We start from the raw sequence: 20107 nt of genomic DNA, 5'->3' as shown, positions 1-20107 counted from the left end.
AAACAAAGTAGTGATGGATAAATCAGTCTTAGTAAAGGAGGTCAAATAATAGAAGGTTTTGATCACAAGGTTAGGAAATCTGAACTTTATTCTGGAGTCAGTGAGGAGTCATTAAAAGCATTTTAGAAGTATATTGATGTTGAGTCCCACTTCTGGACTACCTTATCCTTTCCCCAGGTGAATGTTGGAGGGGCAGGAGACAACAATGACAAAGGAGACACATACTCCATCAAAATCTCCAAGTGTTCTGTTTATTCACCAAAACACCAGTGCCTAAATACCTTTCCAGTCTCTAATCCACCCCCACTCCCATGGCACTTAGTAAGGTAAGACTCTGGTGTTTGAGGACACCAGGTGAAGATAATTCACAATGCTCCCATACACAATGGTTCCCAACACATTGAGGGGTGGGGCAACTAGGTGGTGCAGTAGATAGAGCTCCAGTCCTGGAATCAGGAGGACCTGAGTTCAAATCTGACCTCAGACACTTGATAATTGCCTAGCTGTGTGACCTTGGGCAAGCCACTTAACCACATTGCATTAAATAAATAAAAAATTTATAAAAAAGGAGTACATTAAGGAATGACATGATTAGGTCTGTGATTAAAGGATATTAATTTGTATAGGATGTATTGAAGAAGGGAAAGATAGGAGGTAGAAAGAGCAGACCAAGCCATGTCATATGCCCCAAATCCATAATTTTAGAGTATATAGGGACCTTATTCAATCAGTCAGTAAAATTAATAAGCACTTATGTTCTAGACACCATGCTAAATATTAGGAATAAAAAGAAATGCAAAACTTATTTATACATTGTTGGGGGAGAGAAATAGATTTCAAATAAACTAAATATATGCAAGATATATTTAAAAAGAAAGAAAAAAAGTTAATCTCAAAAAGGAAAGCATTTGCAGTTGAGAGGTGAAGGGACAAGAAAAGTCTTTTTCCAAAGCTTGGATTTGAGCTGTTTGTTTAGGGAAGTCAGGAAAGCTAAGAGACAGAATTGGGAGTGGGGAGCAGGGCATTTCAGACCTAAGAGGGAGTCACTACAAAAGTAGGGAGATGCAGAAAGGGTATCAAGTAGACCAGTATAAACATGTTTATTGTAGAGACTGGGGAGAGGAAAAAAATAGTAAAGTAGGAAGGAATCAAGTTATGAAAAAAATCTTAGAAAAAATTTTTGTATTTGAACCTGAAGATGATAGGGAATCACTGGCCCTCAATGAGCATAGAAGGGCCATGTCCAGACCTATACTTTAAAATAATCACCTTGACTACTCAGTGGAAATTCATTTGGAGTGCGTAGAGACTTGAGGCAGGGAGACCAGTGAGAAGCCTTTTGCAAAAGTCCATCCATATGAGAATCTGAACTATAGTGCCCTCTGTGATTCTCTGACTCTTTCCCCTGGCAATTGGCTGGTGCCTCCCTTTTCTTCATCCCTCATATTCAAAGAAGACTTTAGTGTTTCAAACCACAATGATTGTCTTAATAGTGATACTATGAACACAAATCAGGAAATTAGATATAGGTATTGGTTTCAGGTATAGAATAATGAATTTCGTTTTAATTAAATTGAGTCTTAAGTAATGACAAGGCCATAATCTCAAGTTTTTGTTAAGCAGAAATATTTATCAAGTAGAGTAAATGGATTAACCAATAAAAAGTGTGAAATTAAACAGTGGTTTCATAATTTAAGGCAAAATAATAAACATTTAAATAATTCTTTCACTATATCAGAAACTTACAATTTTTTGTTTCCTTTATTTATACCTATCCAGAATACATCTTTTCTGGTTCTCCATCAAGATCTGGTTTGCTAAAGTTAGGTTGAAAGGCCCCATGGATAGCAAGATATATTTCCCACTTTTGTGTAGATCAGCAGCCATCTACTTTTGGAATACATTAACTTTATTAATTAAATAACTCATGTATTGGCCAAGTTATGAAAAAATGCAGATATTTACTTTTATAAAAATTTAAGAACTAATCCTTAAATTCACTTTGATCATTGTCCCCTTCAAAATAATTTTCCAAAACATACAGTAAAGGGTATATTTTTCAGTCCATGGTACCTCGTTTGGTGAATTTTGAAAGGATGTGGTTATGGCTTTTGACATCAGAAAGGAAGCCAAGCGATGCTGACTGAATATAGATAGAAAGATAAAACTGGAGGCACCTAGGCTGCTGTTCAATAGTGCTTTGAGAATTAACCGTCTTCCCTTCGTAGTCTTTTTTCCTGAATTGCTTGCTCCAGTTGTATAAAAGGGTTATGTCCAAAGTGTTCAACTTTTTCAGCGCTGGACAATGAATAACTGTATTCTTCTGGAAGAACAACTGATCAAAAAATCCCAACAAAAGAGAAGAACTTCCCCATCCAACTTCAAAGTGCGCTTCTTTGTTTTAACCAAAGCCAACTTGGCATATTTTGAAGACCGCCATGGGGTATGTGACTGCTAATTTTTTTCCCCCATTAATGCTTTGAATGGAATGTATGCTAGAGAGCATGAACTAATGCTTTGAAAATGTAAAGGGAGCTCAAGTTTTTATAAATTATATATTCTGTTTTTGTCAGAGTCCTTAGGAATGTATCACTCAGTTATTGTCAAATTCAGATTATTTCAAACTTTGTCCATAGGTTGGCAAAACAAAAAGCAATGAAGATATTGTTCATGGATCTGCAGAGAGCAAAGTGAAGAGCATAAGACAGTATTGTCTATTCTAGAATAGCATAGTTACTTAGGGATTCATTATCAATGTGATTTCCATCTGTTTGTCTAGTTTCAGTTAAAAGTTTTAGTCATCAGGTTGTTTCCATTTATCAAGAGGAGAGAAAACAATTATATTATTATTACTTTATTTACTGAAGGGAAGAGCAGTGAATTATCAGGATGCCTACATTCTAGTTTAAACTTTGCCATCTTAATCATTAATCTTCTAGTAGGATATTTGTCTTTAGAATGCGTTTCAGCTTAAAGAAGCAGTGGTTTTTGTGATCATCTCTTGAATAATACTTTTTATTTTTTCGAAGGGTTGTTCATCTATAATTCTATATCCATGTTGTCTCCATAACATGGATAGACACAAGTTTTAGTTTCATTTTTTTTTAAAAAAAGGAGATTTAAGTTATCACAGAATGTTAGACATCATCTTATCTAAACCCTTTATTAAGGCCTAGGGATGTTTTAAATGACTTGTGAAAGGTCTTGTAGCTAATTAGCAGTCACTCTGAAATGGTATCTTCTTCCTTCCAATTCAGTCCTCTTTTTGCTATAACATGTTGATTTCCTCTGTGCTTGATAAATATCTTAAAAATAATGAACATATTATATTTAGGATCTGACCTGGAGGTTGTTATCATGGGATCAGGTCCTTTTAAATTACTGAACCCACAACTCAGTTCTCCTCAATACTAAGACAAAATCTCTAATGTAAAGTAGGTAAAAGCCTTGAATGAAAACTAGCACAACAAAGCATATGTGACTTCCTGGTTATTAGTCAACCAAATACAGTTCACATTAAAATTATGTAACTTATTTTTCTGGGAGAGGTGTCTGTATGTATCTATGTATGTATACATGTTTATGTGGGTATTTGTGTGTATATATATATATGTGTGTGTGTGTGTGTGTGTGTGTGTGTGTGTGTATAAATGTTAAGATCATGTATCTTTAAAAAAACAGAAAGAAATCTGTAATAACTAAGACATACTGGGATTAAAGGATTGTGATAGGTATTGTAGAAGACCATAGGTTCTCAGTCTAGATGGTGAGATCTTAACATTTTGGGGGGATTATTTTTATGATATTTTCATAACTAGTTCAATGTGAATAACTTTGTTTGAAACTCTACATATGTATATATATATATATATATATATATATATATATATATATATATATAAAATGCATTTCAAAACATTATCCTAAGAAGGAAGTTGAAGGTTACACAGATTGCCAGAAGAGTCCCTCGAGTCCCTCACCAAAAAAATAATTAAGAAACCAGGTACAAATATTTTATCCCAATGCGCTCAAAAATAACATAACATGACTATAGTTTTATTTTAAATGGCACCTGTTGGTTAAGTCCTTGTTTCAAGTTATAACTATATTTCTTGACTCTTAAATATTCCCTTGCTTTGGTTTGCATTTTTCACTTATTCTTGCTTGCTCTATTTAGCATTGCCTTTTTGAGCAATGAAATTAGACAATTTATTCTTCAGGCATAAAAAAGTGTTTTAAAGTTATAATATTCAAATAATAGCCCACCCTAATGGTTTTGTATCAGGCTTTACTCCTTAGAAAACATTTTCTAAAGGCAAAACTTAATTATGTAGTAAGTTCTTTGATACAAAAAAACAAATTGTCAATCCTAGGAAATAAATGTACTGACTAAAGATTCCTTGCTGAAAACCAAGAATATGTTGCTATGACTCCAAGAGTATATTGTTGTCTTGTGTTTATAATACACATATATAAACAAAGGTAATTCATTGGGGTTTTTTCTGATATCACAGTAGGATTTGTTGGGGTAAGTGAATTATGGGTTCTTCTTAATTTCTCAGTTCTAAATTCTAAAGTGATAGTCTCCCTCACAACCCACCATTTCTTGTAGACCACTTGACTTTAAGAGTAACATTGTCATTAGGAATATTACACTTTTTTTTCTCAAGATTTCATTAAGCATAATTACCCCAAATCTCTTTGAAGGCACAGAATCATAGATTTAGAACTCAAATGGACCTTAGAAATCATCTTGTCCAGTACCTTCATTTTACAGTTGAGGAAACTGATACTCAGAGAGTCACAAAGTTATTAAATGGAAGAGCTAGAATGTGAAACAATATTCTCTTCTTCTAAATTTAATATGTTTACCATGATATTGTGTTTGGAAATGATCTGAACACGTGAATTTTCAAGTGAAGGAAAATGAAAACTAACATGTTAAATGACTCCTTATGGTCACAGTTGCACTGAGTCACTAAGAAAGTTGATCTCACTTGATCTCTAATTAATATGAACTAAATATAGGTAGGGGTAGAATGTGTGTGTGTGTGTGTGTGTGTGTGTGTGTGTGTAATTTCCAAAGTTAAATAGTCACTTTCATAAATAGTCACATTTCTTAGTTGAAAGGGTCCTTAGATCATTGACTATCAGAGCTAAAAGAAATCTTCAAAAATAGAACATTGCATGTCAAAAGTGGAAGGGTTCTTTAGACATAGCGTTCGTGCTAAGAGAGAACTTAGAATACACAAAGTCAGAATTCGGAGGGAATTTGAATGTGGCATGTCAAAGCTGGGAGGAATCTTCACTTATTTTTTTTTGAATTATAAAGATTTTATTTATTTTGAGTTTTACAATTTTTCCCCTAATCTTATTTCCCTCCCCCTACCCCCCACAGAAGACAATTTGCCAGTCTTTACATTGTTTCCATGGTATACATTGATCCAAATTGAATGCTACGAGAGAGAAATCATATCCTTAAGGCAGAAACATAACGTATAAGAGATAGCAAGATCAGACAATAAGATATCAGGGTTGTTTTTTTTTTCTAAATTAAAGGTAATAGTCCTTGGTCTTTGTTCAAACTCCACAGCTCTTTCTCTGGATACAGATGGTATTCTTCATTGCAGATAGCCCCAAATTGTCCCTGATTGTTGCACTGATGGAATGAACAAGTCCATCAGGGTTGATCATCACCCCCATGTTGCTGTTATGGTGTACAATGATTTTCTGGTTCTGCTCATGTCATTCAACATCAGTTCATGCAAAAAATCCCTCTAGGCTTCCCTGAATTTCCATCCCTCCTGGTTTCTAATACAACAATAGTGTTCCATGACATACATATCTCACAGTTTGCTAAGCCATTCCCCAATTGAAGGACATTTACTTGATAGGAATCTTCACTTATGCTGATCCTTTTTGTCCTTTTAGAAGAGTATTCCATATGAAAAACCACTTCCTATTACGCTACATAGTTTAAAAACTTATTTAAAGGAACATTGCCATTTATTTTGTTGTTCAATCATTTTTTAGTCATGTCCAACTCTTTGTGAACCCTTCTTGGGGTTTTCTTTGAAAAATATAATGGAACAGTTTGCCATTTCCTTCTCTAGCTCATTTTACAGATGAAGAAATTGAGGCAAACAATGTTAAGTGACTTGTCCAGGGTCACACAACTAGTGTCTGAAACCACATTTAAATTCAGGTTTTTCTGACTCCAGACCTGGTGCTCTATCCACTGAGTCATCTAGCTTCTCGATTATCATTTATAGAGATCTTTATATCAAGTAGGGAATTTAAATGATGGAATATCACGGATTCAGGAAACTTCGGTTTTTGTCTCAAAACTACTATCAACTAGCCAAGTGATTATAGGTAAATCACTTACCCTTTGTGACTTTCATTTTCCTTCTCTGTAAAATAAAGTTCACCTAGTTGATATCTATAATTACTTGACAAATCTAATATCCTTTGGAACTATCTAGAATCCTAGAACAAAATCATTCTAAGGGGAAAATGACTGTCTTTCCTCGGGGGTGGGTTTTGGTGAAAGGAGCAAGAAAATCTCATGAGGGTCCTAGACACCTGAGAAAAAAGGTCTCCAGAGACGGAGACAGGGGGTACAGTAAGGAAGGCTTGACTCACCTAAAACAAATATCGTAAGTTTTCTTCAGTATTACCTAGATCTCCTGGAAGACCAAAACTAGCCTTCAAAATATTTTCTCTTTTAATGTTCTTTTCTTTTTTTTGCAAAGGATTTATCAATTAGGTGATAAATCGTATTCCCTTGCATAAACAAGAGTTAAAGTACCATCACCAAACAGCATGAGCATTTAAGTGGAGGTATGAAAGAGCTATAATTTTGATTACTGTCAGCTCAGGGATAGCAACCTGATTCTGAGACTCATAGAATTTTAGAACTAGAAGGACCCTTAGAAACTATCCTTATTTATCAGGCAACTGAGATCAATAAACTTAAAGTGAATTACCCAAAACAACATCGAGAGTGGGAGTGCCTGGACTAGTATCTTTGATTCTTGGTTCAACATATAGAAAACTGCATGTAGGGCTTTCTGTTCAAATAAATGTCAAGATATCTTGAACTAGGTAATGAAAAATTTTCCTTGAATAAGGATCAGAAGTTTGGGTTCTAATTCCATCTCATTAGATGATCTCCAAAGTTCCCTCCAGCTCAGAAACTCTATAGATTATTAATTTCTGTTCTACAGTCTTCTTGGAAAAAGCACTGACTTTCCCGAGTTACAATTCCATCTCTGCTACTTCCTATTTGTATAACTTTAGACAATTCTCTCAAACTCCTGGGACATGGTTTCCTCATTTTCAAGAGGACATGGTTTCCTCATTTTCAAGATGAAGGAACTGAGCTAGATGACTTCCGAGGTCCTTTTCAGTTTTAGAGCTATGATCCTTAAGAATTTATACTATTTTGTCTTTTTATACCCCAGCTCCCAACACATAGTAGGCAGTTCGTTAACATACATTGATTGATTCTGTCATCTCATAGGAAGGTAGATTTACCATCCAATCCAATAACTTAATTTAGTATATGATGGACAAAATTACATGCCCAAAATTATCTGGTTAATAAATGGCAGAGCCAAGACCCAAATCCTGATCCTCCAACTTCAAATCCAGTGCTCTTTCCCACCATATTCATAGAAAAGTTGTTTATTAAAAGTAAAGTCTTGAGAAGAATGAACAAGTACATAATGGAGATTTGCAATAGCTCATTGTAATAAAGAAAAATCTTATTATATGAAATATCTTGGCCTATTCCCCTTCTCCTTTTTCTTTCTCCCATTACATTTCCCTTTTTTCTATTGACTCTATTTTTGCACCATATTTTATCTTCAAATTCAGCTTTCTCCTGTGCTTCAACTATAAAAGCTCCTTCTACCTGCTATATTAACTGAGAAGGTTCATATGAGTATTATCATTGTCATTTTTTTTCTATGCAGGAATACATGTAGTTCATCAAGTCCCTCATATTTTCCCCTTCTCCTCCAATCTCTATGCTTCACCTGAGTCCTGTATCTGAAGATCAAACCTTCTGTTCAGCTCTGGTCATTCCAACAGGAACATTTGAAATTCCCCTGGTTCATTGAAAGTCCATCTTTTTCCCTGTAAGAGGACGTTCAGCCTTGCTGGGTAGTTGATTTTTGGTTGCATTCTAAGCTCTTTTGCCTTCTGGTATATTATATTCCCAGCCCTACTAGCTTCCAATGTAGTTGCTGCTAAGTCCTGTGTGATCCTGACTACAGCTCCACAATATCCAAACTGTGTCCTTCTGGCTGCTTTTAGTATTTTCTCTTTGACTTGGGAGTTCTGGAATTTGGCTATAATATTCCTAAGGGTTGTTTTTTTGGGATCTCTTTCTCAGGGGGATTGGTGGATTCTCTCCATTTCTATTTTGCCCTCTGCTTCTAGGATATCAGGGCAATTTTCCTGTAGTAATTCTTTGAAAATGATGTCAAGGCTCTTTTCCTGATCATGACTTTCAGGTATTCCAGTAATTTTTAAATTATCTTTCCTAAGTCTGTTTTCCATATCAGTTGTTTTTTCAATGAGATATTTCACAGTTTCTTCTAATTTTTCATTTCTTTGGTTTTGAGGTATTGATTCCTGATTTCTAGTAAATTCATCAATCTCCCTGAATTCTATTCTTTGTCTGAAGGATTTGTTTTCCTCAAAGAGTTTTCTTATCTCTTTTTCCATCTTGCCCATTTTGCTTTTTAAAGCATTCTTCTCCTCAATAACTTTTTGAACTGTTTTATCCATTTGACCTAAGCTGGTTTTTAGCATGCTATTTACTTCAGCATTTTTTTGGATTTCCTTTACTAAGCTGCTGACTTCATTTTCATGTTTTTCCTGCATCTCTCTCCTTTCTCTTCCCAGTTTTTCTTCCAACTCCCTCATTTGATTTTCAAAGTCTTTTTTGAGCTCTATCCTAGCCTGAGCCCAATTTCTGTTTTTCTTGGAGTCTTTAGATGCAGGAGCTTGTGCTTCCTCATCTTCAGACTCAGTGTTTTGATCCTTCTTGGGCTCATTTGCAAAATATTTCTCAATGGTCTTCCTCTTGTTTCTTTGTTCATTTTCCCAGCCTAAGCCTGTTTTTTGGGGGTGCTTCCTGAGCTTTTGGGACACTCCCACAAGGGTCTCAGTGTGTGAGGTTCTGTCCTCCCTCCTGGTCTGTGAATGACCATAAGCGCCCCCCTCTGCCATGGGGCTGAGGTGTGGGCGGGCCTGCTATTCTATGGGGGGGGCCTAGACTGTGATCAGGATCTGAATGTGGTCAGAGCCCCAGAGTCCTGTTCCAGGGGCAGAGGACAGAGCTCACAGTCTCTCTCTCTTCATTCCCCTTCCTAGGTTCAATGGGCTCATGCCCTGGGGGCTCCTGCTTACCAGCTCTGCCTGCTTCTGTTCCTGGATCTGGAATGCAGTGGCCAAGCTGCTCTCTGTATGCCCTGAGGGTTGGGTTTCATATGCTTGCTCTGGCAGAGGTCCCCCGCTGTTCACCTCGGTGCTCCCTGGGGCATAGCTCAGGAGACTCCCTGGCTGCTGTGAGCCTGGGCTCACAGCGCCCTGAGGCTGCCTCCGGGAGGCTGAAGTTCTTTCACTCTGGCAGGCCACCCCTCTGGGGGGCCTCCCCTCCGATCCTGGGGAGCAGAGCATTTCTGCTCTTTTCCAGGTTACCTTGAGTAGGAGAACTGCCTCATTGTGTCCCTCTGTGGGTTCTGTCTCTCGAAAATTTAGAGTCCTTAGCTTATGAGTTTTATGAGAGAGCGCCTAAGACAGGATCCGTTCTTGTCACCATCCTTCAATATCATCTCTTAAGAGGACCTAAAGAGGCTCTGCAACCTACTACTGTATGACCTTGGACAGGTCACATTCTCTCAAATTCTCAGACTCATCTGTAAAAATAAGAGGGCTGGAAGATGATTTCTTAGATACTATCCTATTTCTGGCTCTATAATATGGGATGATAATATCTTCCCTAATTATGTACCTCTCTGGACCATTCAATTCAACAAATATTTATTATAGGATAAAACTGACAAGAGTCTCTACCCTTAAAGAAATTTACATTTCCTCAGAAGGGATAAGGGCATGGATATGTAGAAAACAGTAAGTTAAAGACAGGGAACCACGGGAACAAAGAAAAATAAAGACAAACTACTTGAGGAAAATTTTAGGAGACACAGAGAGAGACAGAGAGAGAATACTTTCAGCTGGAAGGACTGTAAAGCTTGACAAAGAAGTTGGTAACTGCCCCATGAATTAGGTAAAAATGAGGATTCTTAAAAGTTGAGATAAGGAAGAAGGAGTCCATTCTATAAATGGGGAATGGTTCATATGAATTCACAGAAATGGCAGGTGGTGTGGTGGGAGATGTCAGTTTAATTGAATGTACATGACTATATGAAGGAGAGAAGTGGAAAATAAGATCTTTGAAGGTAGATTGGGGCCAGTTATTAGAATACCTTGAATGGTCAGATTAAGGAGTTTATATTTTGTCCCCAAACAATAAGAAATAACTTTAATTATTGAACGAAGAGGTGACAAGACTTGCCCATGCTTTAGAAAGATAACTTCATAGGATCTTCCAACCTCATAAAGACAAAAGAATTAAATAAAAGTTTTAGAAAATGGAAATAACATGGAAAATGCTAGTTCACAGTCAATTCATTAAGCATTTGTTTCTTAAACCTACTATGTGCCTGGTTCTGTGATAGGTGTTGAGGATACAAATATAAAGAATAAAAGCTTTATATTTTAGATGTTGGAAAGGAACATAAAACATTTAGCGCAATAGTCTTTTTTATGGAAGAGGAAACTTATGGAAGAATAGAAAGTCAATGAATGTCATGTCCAGTGGTCATAGAGCTAATGAATCAGTCACATGGCCATAGCTAGAACTCCTAGTCTTTTGATGTTCAGTCCAGTGTTTTTCTTACATTGTCATCATCATCCTCATTAGAATAATTGTTATTGTCCATTGTACTAGTTCTTCTTATATATCTTTAGATATATACATATATATACATATCTTATTCATGCATATATATATATCCATACTTATTTGTTTTGAGAGAAAGTTCTATTGTTTGGGAGAATTTTGGGAAAGTGATAGGGATGTATAAAAATAGTTTCAATAAGTTTCTTGCAAGCAGGTGTTTTAATTTTTCAAATTTATATCCCCAGTCTCTAACACAGTGTTTAACATACTGTTCACACTTAAATGTTTGTTGATTGCCTAATTGAATAAAAAAATTTTTAATGAGAGAGTTATTGACAACCGTCTGACATTTTGTTTCTGCTTGTTTTTTTTAGAATAGGATGCTTTTAACAGCTCCAATTCTCTTTGAAGTAACTGATCTCATTTAAATTACTTTTAACCAGAATTTTTCTTCATCACAAGAGATTCTTTTTTGTTCAATTCAAAAACCTGGCATTAAATGATATGTAACAGGATAAGAATGATCTCAAATAAGACCTGCCAGGTGTTCACTTGAAATATGTGCTCACTGACCACACAAGTTTGCTACTAGTCTGTATTGTGAACTAGCTATGAAATTAGAGAGAGAGCTAGTACTTTTATACATCAAAAAAGAATTGTTAATTTAAATTGAGATGCCAGAAAGGACTTTAGAGATCATTTAGTCCAACCCTGTTTTTTCAGATAAAGAAAATGAGACCCAGAAAGTGAGTGAATCAGTTAAAGTAATTAGTTAAGAGGATGGGAAGAGCTGGGACTAAAATACATTGCACACTTAGTTCAGTTCTCTTTTCAGATTATTTCTGGTTATTGATTTTTTTCCAACTAAGCATAGGACCGTAGACCTAGAGTTAGAAGGGACTTGATATGCCAAGTCCAACTCTTTCTTTTTAGAAATGAAGAAACTAAGGGATAAGTGATTTGCCCAAGGTCCAAAGGGAATAATTTTTGTTAATGTTTTTCTCAGTCTTTCTCAAGTATGTAATTCCTTCTTAAAGCAAATAGTTAATATTTTTATGATTATTTAGAGTTCACAAATTTTTTTAACAATAACTTCATGAAGTAAATAATGAAAAATTATCATTCCCATTCTTCAGAGTAGGAAACTGAAGCTCAAAATCAGCAAAGTGATTTGTTCAAGGTCACCTAAGTGTTTAATGGAAAAACTGGGATTTGAACCCAGGGCTCATTCTAAGTTGAACACTTTCTAGTTCACCATGATGTCTCTCAACTGATTCATAATAATAAAGAATGGGAAAATTCAGGTTTGTGCAGTTCTTTGTCAAACCCATAAATTTAAATTAGATCATCTGATTGCGTTACAAAAGATATTTATCCTCCTTCAATCCATGTGAGTGATATCTTTTGGATCTTGAACAGTTTTCTGGAAAGGGATTTAAAGAATTTAGTGTCTTATTTAGCCCTTTTACTTCCAGGAAGGGCCAATTTTGTTTTGTCTTTGCTCCGTGAACAGTTCCACTGTTTGATTCTATGGATACAAAGAAAAGTCTAGGAGTGAAATGAGTTAGGCTCATGTTTACCATTTCCCCCATATCTCTAAAGTAAAGTGATCAAGCTTTCCAAGTTGCTACACTGTCTGGTTGTTCAGGTTCTTTTGTACTTACATGATTCTCCCTCCAAAAAATGTTACATGGAGTTAATTTTTTAAAAAGAATAAATAAGGAATCATTATTAATTGTTTTGAAATGCATTGGGAGTAGTTCTAAATCATGACTGGTAATCACTGCTTTTAAGAGAGGATAAAAGTGAGAGGGAAAAAAGAAAGATTAGACAATAAATGAACACATTATTAAATATCTGCAACATCCAAGGCATTGTACTAGGCCATCTGAGGAAATATCAATGAGACTGAGACTTGGGGGGCAAAGGATAATAACTTGACACTTGCAAATTGCAAAGCATTTCCTTCAAATCAACTATATTGTTTTGATATATATGCATTTATATATATATATATATATGTATGGAATGTGTATTATTTTTCCCACTTTACAGATGAGGAAACTGAGAAGCTGAGGTCCAGAATGGTCAAATGAATTAACTGTACTCATATAATTATAACTGTACTCATACAATCCATATAACTAGGAAGTAAATGAGCAAGCTCTTTACATTATACTAACAACATGTATTCATATGAAAAGTTGAATAAAAATAGGTGAAGTATATGGTAAGTGGCATCATGTGTGGTATAGATAGTCAATGATATGAGATGAGAGAGAGAGAGAGAGAGAGAGAGAGAGAGAGCCCAAGATGGGCTACAATTGTCAAAAAATCCAAGGCTAGACCCTGAGCTAAGTTTGAAGGCTAGATAGACATAGAGAGGATTTCACTACTAAAATCCATTAGGCCCACATTCTCCATCTCTCACTTCTGAGACTTATACTTTTGCCAGTTTCTCATTCCATTTTGATGGGAAAGGATTTATAGCAGTTTCCAAGAACATAAGACTAATCAATTAATCAATCAACAAGTGTTTATTCAGCACTTTATATTGGGCATACAAATGCAAAGAATAAAACAATCCCTAACCATAAAGAACATGTATACTAAGACTAAGACATAAAATACCTAAATAAATGCTTCCAGAATAAATATAATGATAATCTAACTAACTAAATAAATAAAGTAACTAAATGAACTTAATAAAGATAGTTAAATACAAGGTCATTGGAGAAGAGAATTAGTGGCTAGGGGGATTAGGAGGAGCTTTGTGTTTGAACTGCATCTTCAAAGAAGAGAAAGATTCGGTGAGGCCTATGTGTATTCACTAAAACATGTTGATGGAAGATGATGGAGGGGCAAGCATGAGGAACAGAGAAGGGGATCATCTGCAAAGGACCTCAGAAGACCTCTAGGTCAATCTCTTTATTTTACTGAAACTGAGGTCTAGAAATGGGAGGTAACATATTTGAGATTCAATAATTATTATCAAAGATATGAATTCTAGATTTGTCAGTTCCAAATGTATTGCCTTTTCCTCATTACACCACATATGAAACTTAGTCAACAGAAAAGATTGTCAATAGGCTACATTGGTAAATTAATAATTAGGGCTTGAGATCAGATTTAGATTTAAAAGAAACTTTAGAGACAACTTGTAATAAAACCACTTTGTTTACAATTGAAGAGAGTGAGGAGTTAGGAAAGGTTTCATAAGGAAAGTTTTATTTGGTTTTGAAGGAAGCCTTCAAATTCCAGGCATGGGGAATATTGTGAGTAAAAGACATGGAACCTAAAGAAAGCAAGACAAAAATTAGGGATGGAAAGTATTCCAGTTTGACAGCAATGTAGAGTTGCTACAATTGTCTTTGTTCCATCATTTCAGTTGTGTCTGACTCCTCATGGCCTCTCTTGAGTTGTTGGGTTTTGTTTTTCTTTTAGCAAAGATATGAGAGTAGTTTCTCCAGATATTTTACAGATGAGGAAATGAAGCAAACAGATCAGGTTAAGATTCTGATGAAAATTCCTCCCTTCTGATCAACAAGTAACACTTTTGTTCAGGGAATGGTGCCTATATCACTTCAATTTCCATACTAATGTGTCTGAGGGGAGAGAATAAAGTTCATAAAAGCACAAGATTCGGAAACTCTTGAAAACTAGAAAGAACAAAGGTTCATTTTCTCATGCTATGAGATCAATATAATATGAAATATGTTCATGTTCCATCATAATGAACCCACAGAAATAAAATAACTTTTTGAGCCCTTCCAAAGACCTCATAGACAAATGCTAAAATTCTGTCCCCCCACCTTTTGGAACCTGCTCACAATCAATTATACAATTCTTCCATTAATTATTAGATCTACCACAATTATTTTCACTCAAACTCAGTGTTCCTATTTGACTTCATGACACTCCAGGGCCAGCGAAAAGGTGAGAGCAGAAATAGCTTAAGCAATTTCCCATGCATATAAAATTCCCCCTTAGATCAAATTTCCCTCTAGTTCCTTGAAATCCAGTAAAAGTAGGCTGTTCTCTATAGGCTAATAATCTGGTCCAAGGGTTTTATGTTACTATATAATTTCCATGGAACCAGAATAATTTACATAGAGCCTCACTGATGTGTTTTATTGCTTAACGTTCTAATTTCCTCGCTGTCACCCCCTTTCTAAGTGAACTTTAACTAGATCCCTTATTCCATTTCAATTTAAGCATTTAAAGTGACATTCATCAAGCTTGAGAATTAATTAGGCAGTGAAGATGGTTGGCAGTATTGAGTTAAACTAAATGTTCACTCTAAAGAACAATAGACCACAAAATATCCCATTTTGATCTTCAAGATATTACATTTTAAGGGAAGATTATGTTTCTAATGGGAAACTAAGTATTGAAGCACACTATAATAATGCTTGTATTCAGAAGGGCTCTTCATCAAATTTAATCCTCAAAAAGACATTTGAGTTCCTCTTAATAAGGCAATATTCCTACCATGTTATTCCCCTGCTCAAAAACCATTAGTGGTTCCCTGTTTCCCAAGGATAAAATACAAATTCCTTAACCTGGCATTTAGGACACCCTATAATCCTATTTTAACTCACATTTCTAACCTTATTTTTGACTACTTTCCTTTCTAAAATCTGTATATTAGTCAAATTGGACTATGAGCTAGTCACTAAAACTGATGTGCCATTTTCTCCCAGGCCTCAATGCATCATACTTCAAATGCCCTCTTTCTATATCTCTTCTTTTTAATATCCTAAATGTCAACTACCATGCCAACTTTGTATTATATTAATCTGTTCACCTACATTTACACACTCACTCAAACTTACTTATGCACATGTGCACACACACATATACTCACCCTTAGGAGAAATAGATGCTTTTGTGGTATGCTTTAAATGAGTTGCAAAAACAAAACCCTGCTCCAAAATTGCTCCCCCAATGATGGTGTTAAGGTCCTTAAAATTTTCCCATTGCTTGAAAAGGCAAATATTATCTGGTAGAAAGAACACATAAGCCATTATTAGCTAGTATTAACAGACTAGCAGTTAAGACACCTAGGAGAACCCTGAAGCAGGTAGCCACCCAATCTTGAACAGAGGGAGGATCCAAAAAATTACTAAGCTAGGATGCTAACTAAAGAGGAGAGAGGAAGGGAACTGGGCCTCTAGAGGGAGGAAATTTTTGTGCCAATGGAAAAATGAGCCAGGAAGGAAGATGAAAAATCATCAAAAATACATTTAGGCTTTTCTCACATAACTGCATCAAACTGGTCCCATGCTAGATAACCCAATCCCCAGCAACTTTATGTTAGTTTTTAATTCTAGAATTTTACATTGCATGCTTTCACAGTAGCTCAACCAAGGCTCCTAAGTGCTGTTTTGTTTCCATCAGTTCAATGAAGCCTGATATGAGGAAAAACTGGAAACTGAGAAGCCTGGGTTCAGTTCTATTTCTTCTATTAACTAATAATATATTCACATAGGTCTTTCTGTCTTAACAAGAACTTTTCATGAGTGAAAATGAAGGTTTTGTTGGTCAAAATACAGTAGAAATGTCTTATTGCTACATTTTGATCAGATCAGTAAAAAAGTTTGTTTTCCTACACATACACACACATTTTTAAAATTACCCTATGAGGTGAGTTTTGTTTATTTTTCTTTTCTTTTGCATTGCCTCACTCCCAGTGAAGAAATTCCCTCCACCATTGCATATTAGCACTTAATCTCTCATTTACAGTCTTAGAAAGTTAGTTATCTGTGGCACTATCAAGTTAAGGGGTTTCTCACTCAGGATCACAAATTCAGTATATATCAGGTAGATATTAATATGCCCATATTTCAGATGAAGAACTGGAGGCAAAAAAAGTAAAATGATTTTCTCAAGGTCTTCCAGGTCATAAATGACAGAGCTGCGATCTGAATCCAGGTCTTCATTCTCACATCTCAGACTGTTTCATTTTACCTTCTCTGGGATTGAGTTTCTTTATCTGTAGAATGGATAGGTCAGAATTAATAATTTGAGAGTTCCTTTCCATAATAAAGTACAAGAAGAACCTAGGATATGCACTTGTGTACTAATCATGAGCTTAAACAAAAGACCAGTCATGTCTCAGTTCTACAATTATTCCTTCCCTTGGATCAGAATAATTGGTTTGCTGCAGTGAATGAACTTTTTCTAAATTGGGATTCTCTGTGACACCCAGCTTGGAAATAATCTTTTCTGTTCATCATTTAAAGTCCTTCACAGCTCAGTTCCAACCTATCCATCAAGAAACATTGTACATTATTCCTCTCCATTCATTTTCCATTTCAGTCCAACTGACCTCCTTGCTCTTCCCCAATCATGAGACAAAGTCTTCTGTCTCCCTAGCTTCACATGAGGGACACCATGTCTGGAATTCACCCTCTCTTTACCTTACCTTTTAAGATTCCTAGCCTCCTACAAAGCTTAATTCAAATTCAGCATCTTACTTTCCCCAATCCCCTCAGCGACTAATATACCTTGAAATTTCTTCTTATTTACCCTGTCTATTCTATTTAATTATGTGTGCACATGTTATTTTGCCCTGTAGTATGTAATCTTGAAGACAGAGTGTCAATCACACCTAGCATGGTGCCTGGTCCATATAGGTGCTAACAAAAGTTAGCTAATTGATCAGTTGATTTAAGAAAGGTAAATTTGAATGAAATGATGACAAAAATTCATTGTCCTTGTCAACTCTTCCCTAACATAATAAAATTCCCATTATAAAGCAGGGTTAGTCTAACAAATTTTAGGGTTCACTAAGGCACCAGAATATGGACCACTGTAGAATTATGCCCAACTGTCCTTGATTTCTTTTGCCTTGGGGGTGTGGGGTTAAAAACTCTATAATACCTAGACAATCATTACATGGAAATTAGGAGGCTTATGATTAAACACTGCTCTAAAATTGAGGAATCTTCAAATTGGACAGGACTTCTGAGAATCCTAGTCCAATTTTGTAGTTATTGTTCAGTCATTTCAATCATTTCTGACTTTTCATGACCCCGTTTGGGGTTTGCTTGGCAACCAGTAGATGGTTTGCCATTTTCTTCTCCAGATGATTTTACAGATGAGGAAATTGAGGGTTAAATGACTTTTGAAGGTCACTCTGCTAGAAAGTGTCTGAGGACAAATTTGAGCTCAGGAACATGAGTCTTCCTGATTCCAGGCTCAGCACTTTTCACTAAGCTACCTATTAATCCAAACTATACTCTAAATAGTAAAACTCTCTATAACATCCTCAAGAAAAGGATGCCTAGCCTTCATCAGAAATCCTCCAGAGATGAACAGTTCATTCATAGCTCTTTCTGTTCCATAGTAGCATTTCTCAGAATCAATAGAACATAAGCTTCTAGAGAGTGTGACTAAAAATCACAGGCTTATATCTAATGTATGCTGGGTATGCTCTGACATATAATGTGCAAACAGTCCTCTTGTCACTACAGTAGTGTCAACTGGGATCCAGACCCCAAGAATGGTGAAAGAGGCTTTTCCCCAGTTTCCTTGTTGCTTGCAGCTGCCACCTCTACCCCTCCTGTTTCTTTCCTCTATTTCCAATTTACTTCCTTTCATGGTTCCAACAGGTTTTGGAGAAGGAGAAAAAAGTAGGAATGTCTATTGGCCTGATTGCTCCACAGTCAAAGATCCTTCCATGTCCTTCCAGGCCTTTATGTTTTCTTGCCTGCTTTGGTAATGCTTCCCCTTGGTAGAGCCCATTTCCTATGGAATGGCTACTCACCTCCCAGGAGGCTGAGGTACTGCTCTGGCCATTTCAATTGGCTGTGGCTTGGTCAAGGGAAAATCAGCTAAGCTTTATTTTCCCCTTTGACTCTTCTGCGATTTTTGTTTTCCAGAGTTCTAGTTAATAATGTTAAGGGAGGCAAAAAGTTAAAATTTTAAAAGGATGTACTTTAAACTCCAACATGCTGCATATCACTACAAAGATGCTTCTCCTTTTTTAAAAAAAATCCAAGAAGACAAGGGTGAAAAGAATACTCTATGTTGAAGGAAAAGAGGTTGACCAAATGGAGTCATTTGCAGAATTGATTTTAAAGTAAAGCTTAATTTTGATTTTTTAAGTTTAATTTTAAGTTCTTTTGTTTCTAGAACAATATCCTTTATGATTGTGTAATCAATAAATGTTTACTTTAAAAAATAAATAAAATTTCCTGGGTGAATATTCTCATGAAATGTGTTAACATCTACCAGTGCTCTAAGTACATTCCTTCCTTGTCTCTGACAATAAGAATCCTTAGTTTCCTTCAGAGTCCAGTTCAGATACCTATTCTTAACATAGACTCTTTCTTGATTTCTTCATCTATTGGTATCCCTCTACCAATTACTTTGTATTTACATTGCATAACTAGTTTGTATTTGCTTACTTCAATAAAGTAATGTCTATCAATAACTTCAGTCAATAATCTCAGTCAACAATCTCAATCAATAACAATGTCAAAAAAGTTACCCTAATCTTTGAGAGCAGGAATTGTATCTTTGTATCTCTGATGCCTAACATTTAGTAGGTACTTAATATATTTCTTTAAATGAATGAATGAAGAGGGGTTATAACCTATCTCTCTGAGGCCTATCTTATATCAGTCGTCCCCTTTCTCCACTTAATTTCATTCATTTAGATTCAGGAATATTTATTAAATCCACACAGTAGAAAAGAAATATGCTAGTACCTGAGATACAAAGATAAAAAGTTTCTCTTTCATGGAACCTTTTATTAGTAATATCCCTTGCTAACATTCAGGTCAATCTATCAACAATTATTTATCAGGCTCCTAGTATGTATAAGGAATGGATTCTTGCATAGAATTGAATTTGAGGTGAATGCTGAAACTTCACCCAGACCAGTGACAGAAACCACAATGTGTTGAAAGATAGCCACACAAAAGCATTTTAAACTTGCCTTTCAAATTACTTAGCACTGAAATAATTAGTGGTTTGAAAGAGCATTTGCAGACTGGAGCGGAAGCAAAGAGATACCTGTGCCAGATAATTTAGTTGGAAGCCTCCACTTTGGCTCCAAATATCTGAGTAAAAATCTCAACCCTACTTCTTTCTGATGAAATGTCTGTCGTGTTAGACTTG

General features: G+C 35.7%; 1 protein-coding gene across 1 annotated transcript in view; it reads left to right on the top strand.

The window, feature by feature from the left end:
- The first annotated feature begins 2174 nt into the window (after nt 1-2174).
- ITK (IL2 inducible T cell kinase) overlaps nt 2175-20107 on the top strand; it is an 83751-nt gene continuing 65818 nt past the window's right edge. The window contains exon 1 of the mRNA XM_074212528.1: nt 2175-2443. Coding sequence (XP_074068629.1) covers nt 2306-2443 — 138 coding nt within the window. The 5' untranslated portion in view covers nt 2175-2305. The remainder of the gene's footprint in view (nt 2444-20107) is intronic.

The sequence above is a fragment of the Macrotis lagotis genome, chromosome 1 (assembly GCF_037893015.1).
Source record: "Macrotis lagotis isolate mMagLag1 chromosome 1, bilby.v1.9.chrom.fasta, whole genome shotgun sequence".
NCBI classification, from domain to species: domain Eukaryota; kingdom Metazoa; phylum Chordata; class Mammalia; order Peramelemorphia; family Peramelidae; genus Macrotis; species Macrotis lagotis.
The sequence above is the reverse complement of the archived record's forward strand: the minus strand, read 5'-3'. Positions and strand labels throughout refer to the sequence as shown.